Source organism: Argopecten irradians, chromosome 5, assembly GCF_041381155.1.
Source record: "Argopecten irradians isolate NY chromosome 5, Ai_NY, whole genome shotgun sequence".
NCBI lineage: Eukaryota > Metazoa > Mollusca > Bivalvia > Pectinida > Pectinidae > Argopecten > Argopecten irradians.
The window spans coordinates 5,622,142-5,642,060 of NC_091138.1; the positions used below are offsets into that span (position 1 = coordinate 5,622,142).

Genomic DNA, 19,919 nt, shown 5'->3' on the forward strand with positions numbered 1-19,919 from the left:
GGACAACAAGCGTTTAAATGATCCAATTTTTACTTGTTTCGTCGCGTCGTCTGCAAGCAGCTGGCACAATATAGGCTTAGAACACTGCACGATGGAAATATCTTTTCATGGTAAACGTGCCCTGGTGACAGGTGCAGGAAAAGGTAGCTAGCTATTGACAAAATTAGGATATTGTCAAAATAGGGCGTAATATGTGATCTTGGTGTTGGGCCTTCTGTTAGTGTACGTCCATATCACGATGACCTAGAACATGTGTAACGTTATACGTATTCCAGGGTTACTAAGTATCCTCGATGATACAGGGTTACTCAGCTACCATTGTCGTTAGGCCCTATACGTACCTATATATCCATCCCTGTCCTAGCAAAACGGAAGCTTAAAGGCTTATAGTGCATCAACAGAAAGACAGATAAGCTTATATAAGTCATCAAATGAATCGAATTACAATTTGGTGCATTACATTTCTGCATCGACATTCTCTTTGCGATTTAAAGGAAATTTCTGTAGTTTTGTGATATTAACCCCTGGAATATTGAGGGTTTTATATTGTATAACTAACAGGAGAGGAGAAAATGTAGCGGTCAGATCGGAATTCAAATCCTGACCTCCAATTATTTGCTAAATGCTGTATCGCTGTGCTATCTGGTCATATATCATGTAGTACATGTACATGTATCTAGTCACTGATAATCGACCCAGTCCAATCCCACTACACAATACTGTACATGTAGATTGACAGTTCATATTGTGGTCATTAGTCTTAATTTACAGATATTGTCTGATGCAATTATTATTTGTTTTAGATTTTTTTCAAAATCATTTAAACGGGAACAGGAAGGGATCCCAAAGTTGCTTGCAGGCACAACTTTGGCGATTGTAATGCCAAAAAATTACTTCACAAACACCAGAAAGTGGGACTAATCAACTTTTGTTTACCAATATCATTTCAGAATTAAAAACCGACCACTTATTTAGCATGTTTTAAAAAAATATAAGTCATCCTAGATAGCTGGGTTATAATAGTAAAAGAAAAAGGGACAAATCAGATAAGTTGGATAAAAGTTGATTTCAAATATGGCTTTCTGATACATGTTTTATCTATGTTAAGCTAATCTTTTAATATTGGAATCTCAATGTGTTGTGAAAAAATGTTTGTGATTACAGGTATTGGGCGTGAAATTGCAAAGAAATTAGTAGAATGTGGAGCAGAAACTTTTGCCCTCAGCAGGACCCAGGCAGACCTGGACTCATTAAAGTCTGAGGTAACATTTAGACCCAGGCAGACTTTGTCTCAATAAAGTCTGAGGTAACATTTAGACCCAGACAGACCTGGACTCAATAAAGTCTGATGTAACATTTAGACCCAGACAGACCTGGACTCAATAAAGTCTGAGGTAACATTTAGACCCAGACAGACTTAGGCTCAATAAAGTCTGAGGTAACATTTAGACCCAGACAGACCTGGACTCAATAAAGTCCGAGGTAGCATTTAGACCCAGAGTGAGACAGACCTGGAATCAATAAAGACTGAGGTAACATTTAGACTCAGACAGACTTTGTCTCAATAAAGTCTGATGTAACATTTAGACCCAGACAGACCTGGACTCAATAAAGTCTGAGGTAAAACTTAGACCCAGACAGACCTGGAATCAATAAAGTCTGAGGTAACACTTAGACCCAGATAGACCTGGGATCAATAAAGTCTGAGGTAACCTTTAGACCCAGACAGACCTCAGGACTCATTTAATCTGAGATAACATTTATCTAATGAAATCAATAAATGTAATGTATTTATGGTGGATAAATCTCATAATTTGTTCAATTAAATGATAAATAAAAACATTTTAAAAAAAGAAACATGAGCTTTAAAGTATTTAGTTATTGCTCTTGAATTGGAAATAAAGGGGAGACAATTTGGCTATAGAATTCCATTACAAACAAACACAAATAATTTGAAGGATAAGATTATTTAAAAGTACTGGGTGTGTACAACTAAGTACATTTTTGTGATATATTTTTGAACACAGGTAACTAGTATGAATATTGTGCAGGCTGATTTACAAGACTGGGATGGTTCCAGGAAAATCCTTGAACAGCTTGGTCCCATTGACCTTCTCGTTAACAACGCTGGAGTGTCATCCCCTGCACCGTTCATGGAGGTTAAAAAGGAGCAACTCGATTTGTATGTAATTATTGAGGATTGGTTTTGGGAGTTTTAATAAAGACTTAATGGAAAGTTCTCAATTTTAATGCAATAACAATTGGATTAATTTGAGTAAATTTTCTACGCTCGATTGAATGATAGTGTGATTCCACTGAACTTTTCACTTTTTTTTTTCTTTCAGTACCTATGACATTAATGTGAAAGCCATAGTTAATGTATCACAGGTAAGTATACATGTAATTATGTAGGAAAGGGGAGATAACTTCTCACATATGTAAAACATCTCATCTGAATAAAAGGTAATAGACATTTCAAAAAGTAAGCGTAAACGTACTACGCATGCGGACTCAGACGCGTACTAGACGATTTCTCGGAGTTGTCTCAAAATCAAATCTGTAAAATAAATGTAAAGTAGGAAAATGAATATTGAGTTCATATAATTAAATACAAACAATCAAAGATTAACACAAAAAATGATATCATGAATTTTTTAAGGAACATTTGAGTCTTTACAATGCCAGAAATTTAGATACTATCATCTCAGACAATGTACAGTATATATATACCTAATATATATATGCATTTTGTATTTATAGATGATGCATACATTACTGGTATGCTACATATTTTTAGTTTTTGGTTAACAGAATAATTAATTTATAAAACAATATGTATGGAATAGTATTAAACATGCAAGGATTTTTTTTAATATATTTCATACAGCCGTCAAGGTATGATAAAGAGTGATCATAACTCACGATTAAACCACTGTCAGTGGAATGTACTTGATGGTCAAAGTTCATCTGACTAAATCTATCAATACATGCAATATCAGAGAAATGGTATGGTATTTCCCTCTCACTTGATAGTACTTAATCAAACATAACATATTACTGTATCTCTGCTGAGATATATATAATATACATATATTTGTAACCTGCTAGTTAATGAAAGCAATGGTTTTGTACATTAGATGTCAGAAACAATTAATTGCCTTTTGTACCATTGCATTAACACTTTTGATTGCTTGTTTGTATTTTGTAAGTATCTTATTGTCTACACACAGAAATCTCTCATCTGTTATTGGCATTTACAGACACACACACTACACTGCTACACCTATGGTAGGGCTTTATTTGTGAGTTCAAATGATAACAATCTTATGCACTGAGCAAGCCATTAAAATTTATGACAGACCATTAGTTGACACATTGTTGAATTCTGTACCTAGGATAGCGCCAAAGAGTGCTTAGGAATCTATACATTTTGATCTCTCAGAGGACATGTAGCCAAATGGTGATGATGAACAGGTTGTCGGGTACTGTATAAACTCTGTACACATTCTGATTGGCTAACACGACGAACTTTGACTGAACTACTATTTTGTTGGTGCCAATTGATATCTTTTCAACGTCATCAATAATAATGGACTTCAACTCGAATACAATAGTTTGATGATTATTTTTTTGATGAGTGTTATATGATCGCACTACGTACGACATACTAAAAACCAGCGTGAGTACACCCTGCAGACATCTTGCACACATATTGCACCCAACTGTGCGATGTGTGGTACAGACCGCACATTTGTGCGATTTGTATTATACACAGCACATTTTGGAACGTAGGGTTGATTAACATTACGAAATCATTAGCTGGCATAATTCTTGTTTACATTACATGATATATTACACTACCTTAGTAATTGTTGTTTAACTACATGTACATACATGTACAATGATAAATGTTTAGAAGTGGAGTCGTACATTGTATGTTTGCATAACTGTACTACACAGAAACAAATTTCTACTTGATAAATTTGAAGTAGGGGTGGGGTGGCTTCGTGTGAAAGCTGGGCGGTGGGCGGTCACCATGAGGGCAAGCGCCCCAGAGACAATACAATATTTTAATCCCCCCACCCCCAATGTTTTATTTCTGTGTTATGTGATATATTTCAATTAATCACAGACACTGCTATAAACATGAGGTACAATATTAACTGCAATTATGTAATCTGCAAATTGTGAATGAATTATAAAACATTTTACATATTGTCAACAAAATACATCGTAATGACAGAAGAATGTCTGAATTAATTATTCAATATTTATTCTATTATAATTAATGGATGTGGAGTACTGTTTAAAATTACGTTCATTGCAAATAGGAACTTTTCTTTTGAGAGGACCCCCAGAAATTGACTAGTACACATCCGAGTACGTGCGCGTAGGATGATGGCACCAATAAGGCAATTGTCTTTTCTGCTTTTGTTGATAATATGATATTTATCATCTTTTAGTTCGATTAGTGCCTATATAAAGTACATTTGAGACATTCAATAGTGTTTAAAAGGGACAATTCAATGAGGCTAATTCTTTTACATAACCACAAAGCAAATATGACATAAATGTATTGTTCTACATTGCTTGTGAAACATGTAACAAGAAATATTGACAAATTCCATATCATTGTTAAGTTATATTTTAATTGAAATGCCTAATCGTTGATCAATATACCACACAGATCTGGCACGAAATTATTTAACCAACAGTATTTATATATATACATGTATATATATTATATATTATAGTATCAAGGATACTATAATATACTGTATATATGTATACTGTTGGATAAAAAAGATTGTGCCAGGTCCCTGTGATCAATACATTAAGCAAGTAAATGTATAACATGTATGCTGTACCCATACCCAAATGCAATACATAACCACTGCAAAACATGCACCTAATAACGTAAACACACTACTGTAAGAGCGATTTGAGTTAAAGTTCTAGACAAAAATTTCTTTACTACTCTGGCAAGGGCCAGAGTTCTGCATACAAGACGTCCGACCACAATGTTTAATAGTGGACCACAGGGACCTGGCACAACACTTTTTAACCAACTGTATACATATTTATATATACATGTATGTTAAAATATATGTATGTATACTGTTGATTAAAACATTTTGTGCCAGGTCTCTGTGTAGTGGACAGCAAGGGAGTTTGAAAATTTCACATACATTTCACTACAGTGGGCTTTTCTGGCATATCACAGTTTTAAAACCAACTAATCTAACTTCCATTAGAATGGTCTGTTTCCGATATACATGTATATGCAAAGCTTAATGTACTCTTAGACTGTATTGTTCCTTTAAATACTTTGACTGTATTGTCCCTTTAAATACTTTTGTAAAATCTGTTTTACCAATTTAAACAAATGACATATTCAAATTCTAAGAACAGCTTTAGGGCACTGTAAACATTGTACATGTTTTAATGTGAGAGAAATGAAATGAAAATGAATGCATGTAACTCTTACTAAATTAATTATATTGAAAAAATTCCATGAAACAGGTGTGCGCTAAAGGAATGATAGAGAGAGGGAAAGGTGGTGCTATTGTTAATATGTCCAGTGTAGCGTCCACTATGGCATTAAAAGGCCACACAAGTTATGGATCCTCTAAGGGCGCTGTAGACATGCTGACCAAAGTCATGTGTCTGGAACTTGGTCCTCACAAGGTTAGTTAGACAGCTTGTTATCAAGAAAGTTACCGCTGGTAAAGAAATAAAAATAACAAGGCACCTTCACATCAGGCACTTTTCAGAATGTTTGTGGCCCATACCCCATACCCTGCTGAGATAAGGTGGCCCATACCCCATGCCCTGCTAAGATTAGAGTGGCCTATAACCCATACCCTGCTAAGATTAGAGTGGCCCATACCCCATACCCTGCTAAGATTAGAGTGGCCTATACCCCATACCCTGCTAAGATTAGAGTGGCCCATAACCCATACCCTGCTAAGATTAGAGTGGCCATTCCCCATACCCTGCTAACATTAGAGTGGCCCATACCCCATGCCCTGCTAAGATTAGAGTGGCCTATACCCCATACCCTGCTAAGATTAGAGAGGCACATACCCCATACCCTGCTAAGATTAGAGTGGCCCATACCCCATACCCTGCTAAGATTAGAGTGGCCCATACCCCATACCCTGCTAAGATTAGAGTGGCCTATAACCCATACCCTGCTAAGATAAGGTAGGCCCATACACCATGCCCTGCTGAGATTATAGTGGCCTATAACCCATACCTGCTAAGATTAGAGTGACCCATAACCCATACCCTACTTAAATTAGAGTGGCCCATACCCCATACCCTGCTAAGATAGGTGGCCCATACCCATGCTAAGATAAGGGTGGCCCATACCCCATACCCAGCTAAGATTAGAGTGGCCCATACCCATACCCTGCTAAGATAGAGTGGCTACCCATACCGCTAAGATTAGAGTGGCCCATAACCCATACCCTGCTAAGATTAGAGTGGCTTATAACCAACCCATACCCAGCTAAGATTAGAGTGGCCCATACCCCATACCCTGCTAAGATTAGAGTGGCTTATAACCCATACCCAGCTAAGATTAGAGTGGCCCATACCCCATAACCTGCTAAGATTAGAGTGGTTTATAACCCATACCCTGCTAAGATTAGAGTGGCCCAAACCCCATACCTGCTAAGATTAGAGTGGCCCATACCCCATACCCCTAAGATAGAGTGGCCCTACCATACCTAGATTGCTAAGATTAGAGTGGCCCATAACCCATACCCTGCTAAGATTAGAGTGGCATATAACCAATACCCTGCTAAGATAAGGGTGGTCCATACCCCATACCCTGCTAAGATTAGAGTGGCCCATAACCCATACCCTGCTAAGATTAGGGTGGCCCATACCCCATACCCTGCTAAGATTAGAGTGGCCCATACCCCATACCCTGCTAAGATTAGAGTGGCCCATACCCCATACCCTGCTAAGATTAGAGTGGCCCATACCCCATACCCTGCTAAGATAGAGTGGCCCATACCCCATACCCTGCTAAGATTAGAGTGGCCCATACCCCATACCCTGCTAAGATTAGAGTGGCCCATACCCCATACCCTGCTAAGATTAGAGTGGCCCATACCCCATACCCTGCTAAGATTAGAGTGGCCCATACCCCATACCCTGCTAAGATTAGAGTGGCCCATACCCCATACCCTGCTAAGATAAGGGTGGCCCATACCCCATACCCTGCTAAGATTAGAGTGGCCCATACCCCATACCCTGCTAAGATTAGAGTGGCCCATACCCCATACCCTGCTAAGATAAGGGTGGCCCATACCCCATACCCTGCTAAGATTAGAGTGGCCCATACCCCCATACCCTGCTAAGATTAGAGTGGCCCATACCCCATACCCTGCTAAGATTAGAGTGGCCCATACCCCATACCCTGCTAAGATTAGAGTGGACCATACCCCATACCCTGCTAAGATTAGAGTGGCCCATACCCCATACCCTGCTAAGATTAGAGTGGCCCATACCCCATACCCTGCTAAGATAAGGGTGGCCCATACCCCATACCCTGCTAAGATTAGAGTGGCCCATACCCCATACCCTGCTAAGATTAGAGTGGCCCATACCCCATACCCTGCTAAGATAAGGGTGGCCCATACCCCATACCCTGCTAAGATAAGGGTGGCCCATACCCCATACCCTGCTGAGATTAGAGTGGCCCATACCCCATATCCTGCTAAGATAAGGGTGGCCCATACCCCCATACCCTGCTAAGATAAGGATGGCCCATACCCCATACCCTGCTAAGATTAGAGTGGCCCAAACCCCATACCCTGCTAAGATTAGAGTGGCCCATACCCCATACCCTGCTAAGATTAGAGTGGCCCATACCCCATACCCTGCTAAGATTAGAGTGGCCCATACCCCATACCCTGCTAAGATTAGAGTGGCCCATACCCCATACCCTGCTAAGATTAGAGTGGCCCATACCCTGCTAAGATTAGAGTGGCCCATACCCCATACCCTTCTAAGATTAGAGAGGCACATACCCCATACCCTGCTAAGATTAGAGTGGCCCATACCCTGCTAAGATTAGAGTGGCCCATACCCCATACCCTGCTAAGATTAAAGTGGCCCATACCCCATACCCTGCTAAGATTAGAGTGGCCCATACCCCATACCCTGCTAAGATTAGAGTGGCCCATACCCCATACCCTGCTAAGATTAGAGTGGCCCATAACCCATACCCTGCTAAGATTAGAGTGGCCCATACCCCATACCCTGCTAAGATTAGAGTGGCCCATACCCCATACCCTGCTAAGATTAGAGTGGCCCATACCCCATACCCTGCTAAGATTAGAGTGGCCCATACCCCATACCCTGCTAAGATTAGAGTGGCCCATACCCCATACCCTGCTAAGATTAGGGTGACCAATCCCCATACCCTGCTAAGATAAGGGTGGCCCATACCCCCATACCCTGCTAAGATAAGGATGGCCCATACCACATACCCTGCTAAGATTAGAGTGGCCCATACCCCATACCCTGCTAAGATTAGAGTGGCCCATACCCCATACCCTGCTAAGATTAGAGTGGCCCATACCCCATACCCTGCTAAGATTAGAGTGGCCCATACCCCATACCCTGCTAAGATAAGAGTGGCCCATACCCCATACCCTGCTAAGATTAGAGTGGCCCATACCCCATACCCTGCTAAGATTAAGAGTGGCCCATACCCCATCCATCCCTGCTAAGATTAGAGTGGCCCATACCCCATACCCTGCTAAGATTAGAGTGGCCCATACCCCATACCCTGCTAAGATTAGAGTGGCCCATACCCCATACCCTGCTAAGATTAGAGTGGCCCATACCCCATACCCTGCTAAGATTAGAGTGGCCCATACCCCATACCCTGCTAAGATTAGAGTGGCCCATACCCCATACCCTGCTAAGATAAGAGTGGCCCATACCCCATACCCTGCTAAGATTAGAGTGGCCCATACCCCATACCCTGCTAAGATTAGAGTGGCCCATACCCCATACCCTGCTAAGATAAGGGTGACCCATACCCCATACCCTGCTAAGATTAGAGTGGCCCATACCCCATACCCTGCTAAGATTAGAGTGGCCCATACCCCATACCCTGCTAAGATTAGAGTGGCCCATACCCCATACCCTGCTAAGATTAGAGTGGCCCATAACCCATACCCTGCTAAGATAAGGGTGGCCCATACCCCATACCCTGCTAAGATTAGAGTGGCCCATACCCCATACCCTGCTAAGATTAGAGTGGCCCATACCCCATACCCTGCTAAGATTAGAGTGGCCCATACCCCATACCCTGCTAAGATTAGAGTGGCCCATACCCCATACCCTGCTAAGATTAGAGTGGCCCATACCCCATACCCTGCTAAGATTAGAGTGGCCCATACCCCATACCCTGCTAAGATTAGAGTGGCCCATACCCTGCTAAGATTAGAGTGGCCCATACCCCATACCCTGCTAAGATAAGGGTGGCCCATACCCCATACCCTGCTAAGATTAGAGTGGCCCATACCCCATACCCTGCTAAGATTAGAGTGGCCCATACCCCATACCCTGCTAAGATTAGAGTGGCTCATAACCCCATACCCTGCTAAGATTAGAGTGGCCCATACCCTGCTAAGATTAGAGTGGCCCATACCCCATACCCTGCTAAGATTAGAGTGGCCCATACCCCATACCCTGCTAAGATTAGAGTGGCCCATAACCCATACCCTGCTAAGATTAGAGTGGCCCATAACCCATACCCTGCTAAGATTAGAGTGGCCCATAACCCATACCCTGCTAAGATTAGAGTGGCCCATACCCCATACCCTGCTAAGATTAGAGTTGCCCATACCCTGCTAAGATAAGAGTGGCCCATACCCTGCTAAGATTAGAGTGGCCCATACCCCATACCCTGCTAAGATTAGAGTGGCCCATACCCCATACCCTGCTAAGATTAGAGTGGCCCATACCCCATACCCTGCTAAGATTAGAGTGGCCCATACCCCATACCCTGCTAAGATTAGAGTGGCCCATACCCCATACCCTGCTAAGATTAGAGTGGCCCATACCCCATACCCTGCTAAGATTAGAGTGGCCCATACCCATACCCTGCTAAGATTAGAGTGGCCCATAACCCATACCCTGCTAAGATTAGAGTGGCCCATAACCCATACCCTGCTAAGATTAGAGTGGCCCATACCCCATACCCTGCTAAGATTAGAGTGGCCCATACCCCATACCCTGCTAAGATTAGAGTGGCCCATACCCCATACCCTGCTAAGATTAGAGTGGCCCATACCCCATACCCTGCTAAGATTAGAGTGGCCCATACCCCATACCCTGCTAAGATTAGAGTGGCCCATACCCCATACCCTGCTAAGATTAGAGTGGCCCATACCCCATACCCTGCTAAGATTAGAGTGGCCCATACCCCATACCCTGCTAAGATTAGAGTGGCCCATACCCATACCCTGCTAAGATTAGAGTGGCCCATACCCATACCCTGCTAAGATTAGAGTGGCCCATACCCATACCCTGCTAAGATTAGAGTGGCCCATACCCCATACCCTGCTAAGATTAGAGTGGCCCATACCCATACCCTGCTAAGATTAGAGTGGCCCATACCCCATACCCTGCTAAGATTAGAGTGGCCCATACCCCATACCCTGCTAAGATTAGAGTGGCCCATACCCCATACCCCTGCTAAGATTAGAGTGGCATATAACCCATACCCTGCTAAGATAAGGGTGGCCCATACCCCATACCCTGCTAAGATTAGAGTGGCCCATACCCCATACCCTGCTAAGATTAGAGTGGCCCATACCCCATACCCTGCTAAGATTAGAGTGGCCCATACCCCATACCCTGCTAAGATTAGAGTGGCCCATACCCCATACCCTGCTAAGATTAGAGTGGCCCATACCCCATACCCTGCTAAGATTAGAGTGGCCCATACCCATACCCTGCTAAGATTAAGAGTGGCCCATACCCCATACCCTGCTAAGATTAGAGTGGCCCATACCCCATACCCTGCTAAGATTAGAGAGGCACATACCCCATACCCTGCTAAGATTAGAGTGGCCCATACCCTGCTAAGATTAGAGTGGCCCATACCCCATACCCTGCTAAGATTAGAGTGGCCCATACCCCATACCCTGCTAAGATTAGAGTGGCCCATACCCCATACCCTGCTAAGATTAGAGTGGCCCATACCCCATACCCTGCTAAGATTAGAGTGGCCCATACCCCATACCCTGCTAAGATTAGAGTGGCCCATACCCTGCTAAGATTAGAGTGGCCCATACCCCATACCCTGCTAAGATTAGAGTGGCCCATAACCCATACCCTGCTAAGATTAGAGTGGCCCATAACCCATACCCTGCTAAGATTAGAGTGGCCCATACCCCATACCCTGCTAAGATTAGAGTGGCCCATACCCCATACCCTGCTAAGATTAGAGTGGCCCATACCCCATAAGGCTTATACCCCATACCCTGCTAAGATTAGAGTGGCCCATACCCCATACCCTGCTAAGATAAGGGTGGCCCATACCCCCATACCCTGCTAAGATAAGAGTGGCCCATACCCCATACCCTGCTAAGATTAGAGTGGCCCATAACCCATACCCTGCTAAGATTAGAGTGGCCCATACCCCATACCCTGCTAAGATTAGAGTGGCCCATACCCCATGCCCTGCTAAGATTAGAGTGGCCCATACCCCATGCTAAGATTAGAGTGGCCCATACCCCATACCCTGCTAAGATTAGAGTGGCCCATACCCCATACCCTGCTAAGATTAGAGTGGCCCATACCCCATACCCTGCTAAGATTAAGGGTGGCCCATACCCCATACCCCATACCCTGCTAAGATTAGAGTGGCCCATACCCCATATACCCTGCTAAGATTAGAGTGGCCCATATACCCCATACCCTGCTAAGATTAGAGTGGCCATACCCATACCCTGCTAAGATTAGAGTGGCCCCATACCCCATACCCTGCTAAGATTAGAGTGGCCCATACCCCATACCCTGCTAAGATTAGAGTGGCCCATACCCCATACCCTGCTAAGATTAGAGTGGCCCATACCCCATACCCTGCTAAGATTAGAGTGGCCCATACCCCATACCCTGCTAAGATTAGAGTGGCCCATACCCCATACCCTGCTAAGATTAGAGTGGCCCATACCCCATACCCTGCTAAGATTAGAGTGGCCCATACCCCATACCCTGCTAAGATAAGAGTGGCCCATACCCCATACCCTGCTAAGATTAGAGTGGCCCATACCCCATACCCTGCTAAGATTAGAGTGGCCCATACCCCATACCCTGCTAAGATTAGAGTGGCCCATACCCCATACCCTGCTAAGATTAGAGTGGCCCATACCCCATACCCTGCTAAGATTAGAGTGGCCCATACCCTGCTAAGATAAGGGTGGCCCATACCCCATGCCCTGCTAAGATTAGAGTGGCCCATACCCCATACCCTGCTAAGATTAGAGTGGCCCATACCCCCATACCCTGCTAAGATTAAGAGTGGCCCATACCCCATACCCTGCTAAGATTAGAGTGGCCCATACCCTGCTAAGATTAGAGTGGCCCATACCCCATACCCTGCTAAGATTAGAGTGGCCCATACCCCATACCCTGCTAAGATTAGAGTGGCCCATACCCCATACCCTGCTAAGATAAGGGTGGCCCATACCCCATACCCTGCTAAGATTAGAGTGGCCCATAACCCATACCCTGCTAAGATTAGAGTGGCATATAACCCATACCCTGCTAAGATAAGGGTGGCCCATACCCCATACCCTGCTAAGATTAGAGTGGCCCATACCCCATACCCTGAGATTAGAGTGGCCCATACCCCATACCCTGCTAAGATTAGAGTGGCCCATACCCCATACCCTGCTAAGATTAGAGTGGCCCATACCCCATACCCTGCTAAGATTAGAGTGGCCCATACCCCATACCCTGCTAAGATTAGAGTGGCCCATACCCCATACCCTGCTAAGATTAGAGTGGCCCATACCCCATACCCTGCTAAGATTAGAGTGGCCCATACCCCATACCCTGCTAAGATTAGAGTGGCCATAACCCATACCCTGCTAAGATTAGAGTGGCCCATACCCATACCCTGCTAAGATTAGAGTGGCCCATACCCCATACCCTGCTAAGATTAGAGTGGCCCATACCCCATACCCTGCTAAGATTAGAGTGGCCCATACCCCATACCCTGCTAAGATTAGAGTGGCCCATACCCCATACCCTGCTAAGATTAGAGTGGCCCATACCCCATACCCTGCTAAGATTAGAGTGGCCCATACCCATACCCTGCTAAGATTAGAGTGGCCCTACCCATACCCTGCTAAGATTAGAGTGGCCCATACCCCATACCCTGCTAAGATTAGAGTGGCCCATACCCCATACCCTGCTAAGATTAGAGTGGCCCATAACCCATACCCTGCTAAGATTAGAGTGGCCCATAACCCATACCCTGCTAAGATTAGGGTGGTCCATACCCCATACCCTGCTAAGATTAGAGTGGCCCATACCCATACCCTGCTAAGATTAGAGTGGCCCATACCCATACCCTGCTAAGATTAGAGTGGCCCATACCCCATACCCTGCTAAGATTAGAGTGGCCCATACCCATACCCTGCTAAGATTAGAGTGGCCCATACCCCATACCCTGCTAAGATTAGAGTGGCCCATACCCCATACCCTGCTAAGATTAGGGTGGCCCATACCCCATACCCTGCTAAGATTAGAGTGGCCCATACCCCATACCCTGCTAAGATTAGAGTGGCCCATACCCCATACCCTGCTAAGATTAGAGTGGCCCATAACCCATACCCTGCTAAGATTAGGGTGGCCCATACCCCATACCCTGCTAAGATTAGAGTGGCCCATACCCCATACCCTGCTAAGATTAGAGTGGCCCATACCCCATACCCTGCTAAGATTAGAGTGGCCCATACCCCATACCCTGCTAAGATTAGAGTGGCCCATACCCCATACCCTGCTAAGATAAGGGTGGCCCATACCCCATACCCTGCTAAGATTAGAGTGGCCCATACCCCATACCCTGCTAAGATTAGAGTGGCCCATACCCATACCCTGCTAAGATAAGGGTGGCCCATACCCCATACCCTGCTAAGATTAGAGTGGCCCATACCCCATACCCTGCTAAGATAAGAGTGGCCCATACCCCATACCCTGCTAAGATTAGGGTGGCCCATACCCCATACCCTGCTAAGATAAGAGTGGCCCATACCCCATACCCTGCTAAGATTAGAGTGGCCCATAACCCATACCCTGCTAAGATTAGAGTGGCCCATAACCCATACCCTGCTAAGATTAGAGTGGCCCATAACCCATACCCTGCTAAGATTAGAGTGGCCCATACCCCATACCCTGCTAAGATTAGAGTGGCCCATAACCCATACCCTGCTAAGATTAGAGTGGCCTATAACCCATACCCTGCTAAGATAAGGGTGGCCCATAACCCATACCCTGCTAAGATTAGAGTGGCTTATAACCCATACCCTGCTAAGATAAGAGTGGCCCATACCCCATACCCTGCTAAGATTAGAGTGGCCCATAACCCCATACCCTGCTAAGATTAGAGTGGCCCATACCCCATACCCTGCTAAGATTAGAGTGGCCCATACCCCCATACCCTGCTAAGATTAGAGTGCCATACCCATACCCTGCTAAGATTAGAGTGGCCCATACCCATACCCTGCTAAGATTAGAGTGGCCCATACCCATACCCTGCTAAGATTAGAGTGGTCCTACCCATACCCTGTAAGATTAGAGGGATCTATACCCTGCTAAGATTAGAGTGGCCATACCATACCCTGCTAAGATTAAGTGACCCATAACCCATACCCTGCTAAGATTAGAGTGGCCCATACCCCATACCCTGCAAAGATAAGGTGGCCCATACCCCATACCCTGCTAAGATTAGAGTGGTCCATACCCCATACCCTGCAAAGATAAGGATGGCCCATACCCTGCTAAGATTAGAGTGGCCCATACCCCATACCCTGCTAAGATTAGAGTGGCCCATACCCCATACCCTGCTAAGATTAGAGTGGCCCATACCCCATACCCTGCTAAGATTAGAGTGGCCCATACCCCATACCCTGCTAAGATATTGATTAGAGTGACCCATAACCCATACCCTGCTAAGATAAGGGTGGCCCATACCCCATACCCCATACCCTGCTGAGATTAGAGTGGCCCATACCCCATACCCTGCTAAGATTATAGTGGCCTATAACCCATACCCTGCTAAGATTAGAGTGGCCCATAACCCATACCCTGCTAAGATTAGAGTGGCCCATACCCCATACCCTGCTAAGATAAGGGTGGCCCATACCCCATACCCTGCTAAGATAAGGGTGGCCCATATTCTGAGAACACCCCGGAACTACTTTTATAAGTTGACTTTTTTGTCATAATTTTTGTTGCCATGGTAACTCGGTCATTACACCCAGGTTTTTGTCGAAAAAAAAGGTTCAGACAATTCATCAACATCCTTAACTGTCGAAAAAAAGGTTCGGACAACTTATTGACATTCTTAACTATGATCATTTCTATGCAACTTTGCACTCATGTTTGGGACCAATATGTACAGATGTGCATGCAAGTTTTTGTTTGTAAAAATTTGGTTGCCATGGTACCAGGTTTCAAAATATGTCTAACAACTTCTAAACTACTTGATCAAATTCAATTTAACTTAGCAGTATTGATATTGTTTTGGACAATGTGTAGATGTGCATGGCGCTTTTTGTTTGTCAAAGTAGATAAGTCACTAGACAAAGGTGTTTTGTTAAAAAAACCAATGTACGAACAACTCCTCCTAAACAACTGGATCAATTTCAATGCAACTTTTTACTAATGTTGGGGACCTTACAAACATATTTAGTCAGCCATCGACTTACAATTCTAGTTTTTTTCTGTTATAGATAAGAGTGAATGCTGTGAATCCCACTGTGGTATGGACCGATATGGGGAAGGCGTCATGGACCGATCCAGTTAAGTCTGGTCCCCTGTTGTCAAGGATACCACTGAATAAGTTTGTAGGTGAGTTTAACACAATGAAAGCAGCTGTAAAAACAAAGTATTTATTTATTAGTTAAAGATAAATGTCAGTAATTTAATAGTCATAATTAAAACAAATGTAGGGCTCCCTTATTTAGTCATAAACTTCTATTGAATTAAAGATTGTATTGATGCTGTGTCATAATCTCAAGTCTGACTTTTTTGGCAGAGGTTGAAGATGTTGTAAATGCCACCTTGTTCCTGCTAAGTGATAAGAGCACCATGGTCAACGGTACCTGTATGTTACTGGAGGGAGGACTGTCCTGTTGTTAGCCTGGGAACACAGCTGTTACACTGTACATACATTGTACAGTACAATCATCCACTTAATGTGTAACATAACAGTTGATCAAGATGTATTGATGAATAATTTTGTATGGTTAATTTTGAAATGAAGATTCATACATTTTACAATAATTATACTTTCACTTTGTAATTGATAAGAAGTGATTTTGATAAGAAAATTATTATTTGTATGGTTTATTTCAAGAGACGATATTGATAAATGATTTGTATGGTCTGTTACGAGAAGCGACTTTGATAAATGATTTGCATGGTTTATTTCAAGAATTAAGTGATATTATGATTCATAAATGAATAGTATGAATGAGATAATATATCATGATATAATTATAACATACACATTTATTATGCAATATTTATCCTCCGCAAACACCTTTTCCATGCTATAACTCCAAAACCGTTCAACGCAGCTCCTTGAAACTTGAAAGTGCCCTAGTTGGGCCGTTTGCTATTGTGGACCTTTCATGTTAAAGATGCTCCACCGCCGACAGAGCATAACTGATATTCATCATTTGAACAATAATTGGTGTTTACTTTTGTATATATATGCCTAATTAACACAAAAAATAACATAAAACAATTTAGTTTGCCTTTGGTGCACGTGCAATCATTACTTCATTCCATATAAGATATAGTGCCACGGAATTTTTTCGGGATGCAATTAATTATTTTTCATATTTTTAACTTGAAGTAAAATTAGAAGCTCAAATTTTTCAATGGTGGCTATGGTGTAAAGTAAGTTACTTTTGTAACTGAAGAAAAATACAAAATCGTCTGCTCCTGTTTTTGATAGTGAAAAAATACCTTTTGTCAGCGGTGGAGCATCTTTAAGTGGTTTATCTGTTACCATGGAAACTTTGTCAAAAATACCAGATTACTGTTTCTTTCTGTTTCCGGGCTATTACTCCAAAACTGCTCAACAGAGCTCCATGAAACTTTTTGTATATATCAGACAATTGCCCTAGTTGTGCATTTTGCTGTTACAGACCTTCAGGTTTTGGAATTTTTTCTGTAACCATGGAAACTCAGTCAAAATACCAAATAATAGTTTCTTTTTGTTACCCGCTGTCATTTTTTTTACAGGTTTACAATACTCTCATACGTTTAAAGTTATACTTGAATAATCGTTACTTTGACCTTGATGTATTTGTAACTGCGGGGCGCGTGGGATAATACCACACTTTGCAGCTCCTTATTAGGTCATCTGATCCCAAGGGTCAGGATGACATAGTCATCATGTTTCGTCCGTCGTTATGCGCCATCCCCTGTCCGCTGTACGTTAACTTTTCACATTTAAAACTTCTTCTCATGCAAGTTCTAGTGGTGCGATTTAGCTGAAACTTGCATGAAAAGATCCTGACATGTTCCCGACAAAGTGTTGTTATTTTTCGGGTCGATCCGAAATCCAAGATGGCCACCACAGCAGCCATCTTGAAAACACATTCTGAACTTCTTCTTAGTTCTATTTGGCTGAAACTTGCATTAAATTATCCTGACATGGTCCCGACAAAGTGTTGTTATTTTTCGGGCCGATCCGAAATCCAAGATGGCCACCACAGCAGCCATCTTGAAAACACATTCTGAACTTCTTCTTAGTTCTATTTGGCTGAAACTTGCATTAAATTATCCTGACATGGTCCCGACAAAGTGTTGTTATTTTTCGGGCCGATCCGAAATCCAAGATGGCCACCACAGCAGCCATCTTGAAAACACATTCTGAACTTCTTCTTAAGTTCTATTTGGCTGAAACTTGCATGAAATTATCCTGACATGGTCCCGACAAAGTGTTGTTACATCTCTGGGTGATCACAAATCGAAGATGGCTACCATGACACTATATCTAATTAATTTCCTTTACGATAATTTGCCAAGGTAGTCAGATGACCGTTAAGGCCCTAGGGCCTCTTGTTTATATTTCTTAAGTTTATGAATAGTATTAATTTAATATACATTGCAGTTAAAAATGTATCAATTTTTCTTTATATAAATACTTTAAATCTACCTTGATTATAAGTCACTATCATATTGGGGATTAATTTTTGCTAATGAATTTCTTGAACAGTGCATTCTTAAAATTCATCATGACAAAATCAAACAAAATACATGTATGCTGTTTGATCTAGTTGATATGCAGAACTACTTGGTATTTTTGTATTATTTTAGAACTTCATTATTAACATACCGGGGTACCATGTTTTAAATGTGTTCTACTTATATTACATGAAGGTCTGGAGTTATACATGTATAGTGCTATGAGAGATTTACAATTTACATTAAATCATATACTGGTCTGTTAAGCAGAAACATTTATCCATTGGAGCAATCTTTATTGGTGTATATTGATGAATGGAAGTATTAATTCATGACTGTTTATTAATATAAATTGTAATTAAGAGGATACATTTGTAATTGTTTGGTGTAAATGAGCTGTAACTGCATGATAATTTGTTAATGTGTTGTGAGTATATATGTGGAGAACATTTGGGCATACATGTAGCCTCTGATATTTATACATATTGATTTTATAGACAACATCATGGGGCATCAATTCATCTTATGATTTTAAAACTAAATAAATGTTTCCCTGTATGAAATTCAAAATTGATTGTTTTCTGTTATTGATTTTGTGCACCTATATTTAAAACACATGGTTTATATTTTCGAACAAATGTATTTATCAAGAGGCACATTATTTTTGCCAAATTAAGCACCTAAATGGCATTAATTCCAATGGTTTTAGTTCATTCCTTTAATATCACATCTTAAAGTTTCAAAATTTGTAAGATTATCAGAAGTGTAAAACTATTGGAACACATGCTGGGTACTTTGTGATATAATCCAAAATGAATGAGGGTGTTGGATTTTAATGTCATGTGATCCGAAGGGTCAGGATGACCTACATCTCTATGTTGTCATCCGCTGTACGTTAACTTTTCACATTACGAACTTCTTCTCAAGTGTTACCAGTGCGATTCAGCTGATGCATAAAATTATCCTGATATGGCCCTGACCAAGTGTTGTTATTTTTTGGGTCAATCTGAAATCCAAGATGGTTGCCACAGCCGCCATTTTGAAAACACATTTTCAACTTCTTCTCAATTTAAGTTCTACCAGTGTGTTTTAGCTGAACTTACATGAAGTGATCCTGACATGGTCTGATCAAGTGCTGTTATTTTTTTTATGATTGATCTGAAATCCAAGATGGCCAACACAGCCACTATCTTGAAAAACGCATTTTGAACTTCTCAAGTTCTATCAGTGCGATTTAGCTGACGCCTGCATGAAATGATCTTAACATGGTCCCGACCAAGTATTGTTATTTTTCGGGTCGATCTGAAATCCAAGGTGGTCACCACAGCCGCCATTTTGAAAACACTGTTTGAACTTCTTCTCAAGTTCTACCAATGCGATTTGGCCGAAACTTGCCTGAAATGATCCTGACATGGTCCGACAAAGTGTTGTTACATGTATATCTCAGATTG

At 42.4% G+C, this 19,919-nt stretch overlaps 1 protein-coding gene across 1 annotated transcript; it reads left to right on the plus strand.

Moving 5' to 3' along the window:
* The first annotated feature begins 5 nt into the window (after positions 1-5).
* Positions 6-19,451, plus strand: LOC138322721 (L-xylulose reductase-like). Its single transcript, XM_069266776.1, has 7 exons — positions 6-143; positions 1,165-1,262; positions 2,028-2,182; positions 2,346-2,388; positions 5,524-5,688; positions 15,999-16,116; positions 16,304-19,451. The coding sequence occupies exons 1-7, from the start codon at positions 92-94 to the stop codon at positions 16,405-16,407; spliced, it is 735 nt and encodes a 244-aa protein (XP_069122877.1). The 5' UTR covers positions 6-91; the 3' UTR covers positions 16,408-19,451.
* Positions 19,452-19,919: the final 468 nt, after the last annotated feature.

Coding starts and splice junctions, on each gene's coding strand:
- LOC138322721 (XM_069266776.1), top strand. CDS start 92: ATGGAAATATCTTTTCATGGTAAACGTGCCCTGGTGACAGGTGCAGGA. Junction 2,183..2,345: donor AAAAAGGAGCAACTCGATTT/GTATGTAATTAT, acceptor TTTTTCTTTCAG/TACCTATGACATTAATGTGA. Junction 5,689..15,998: donor TGGAACTTGGTCCTCACAAG/GTTAGTTAGACA, acceptor TTTCTGTTATAG/ATAAGAGTGAATGCTGTGAA.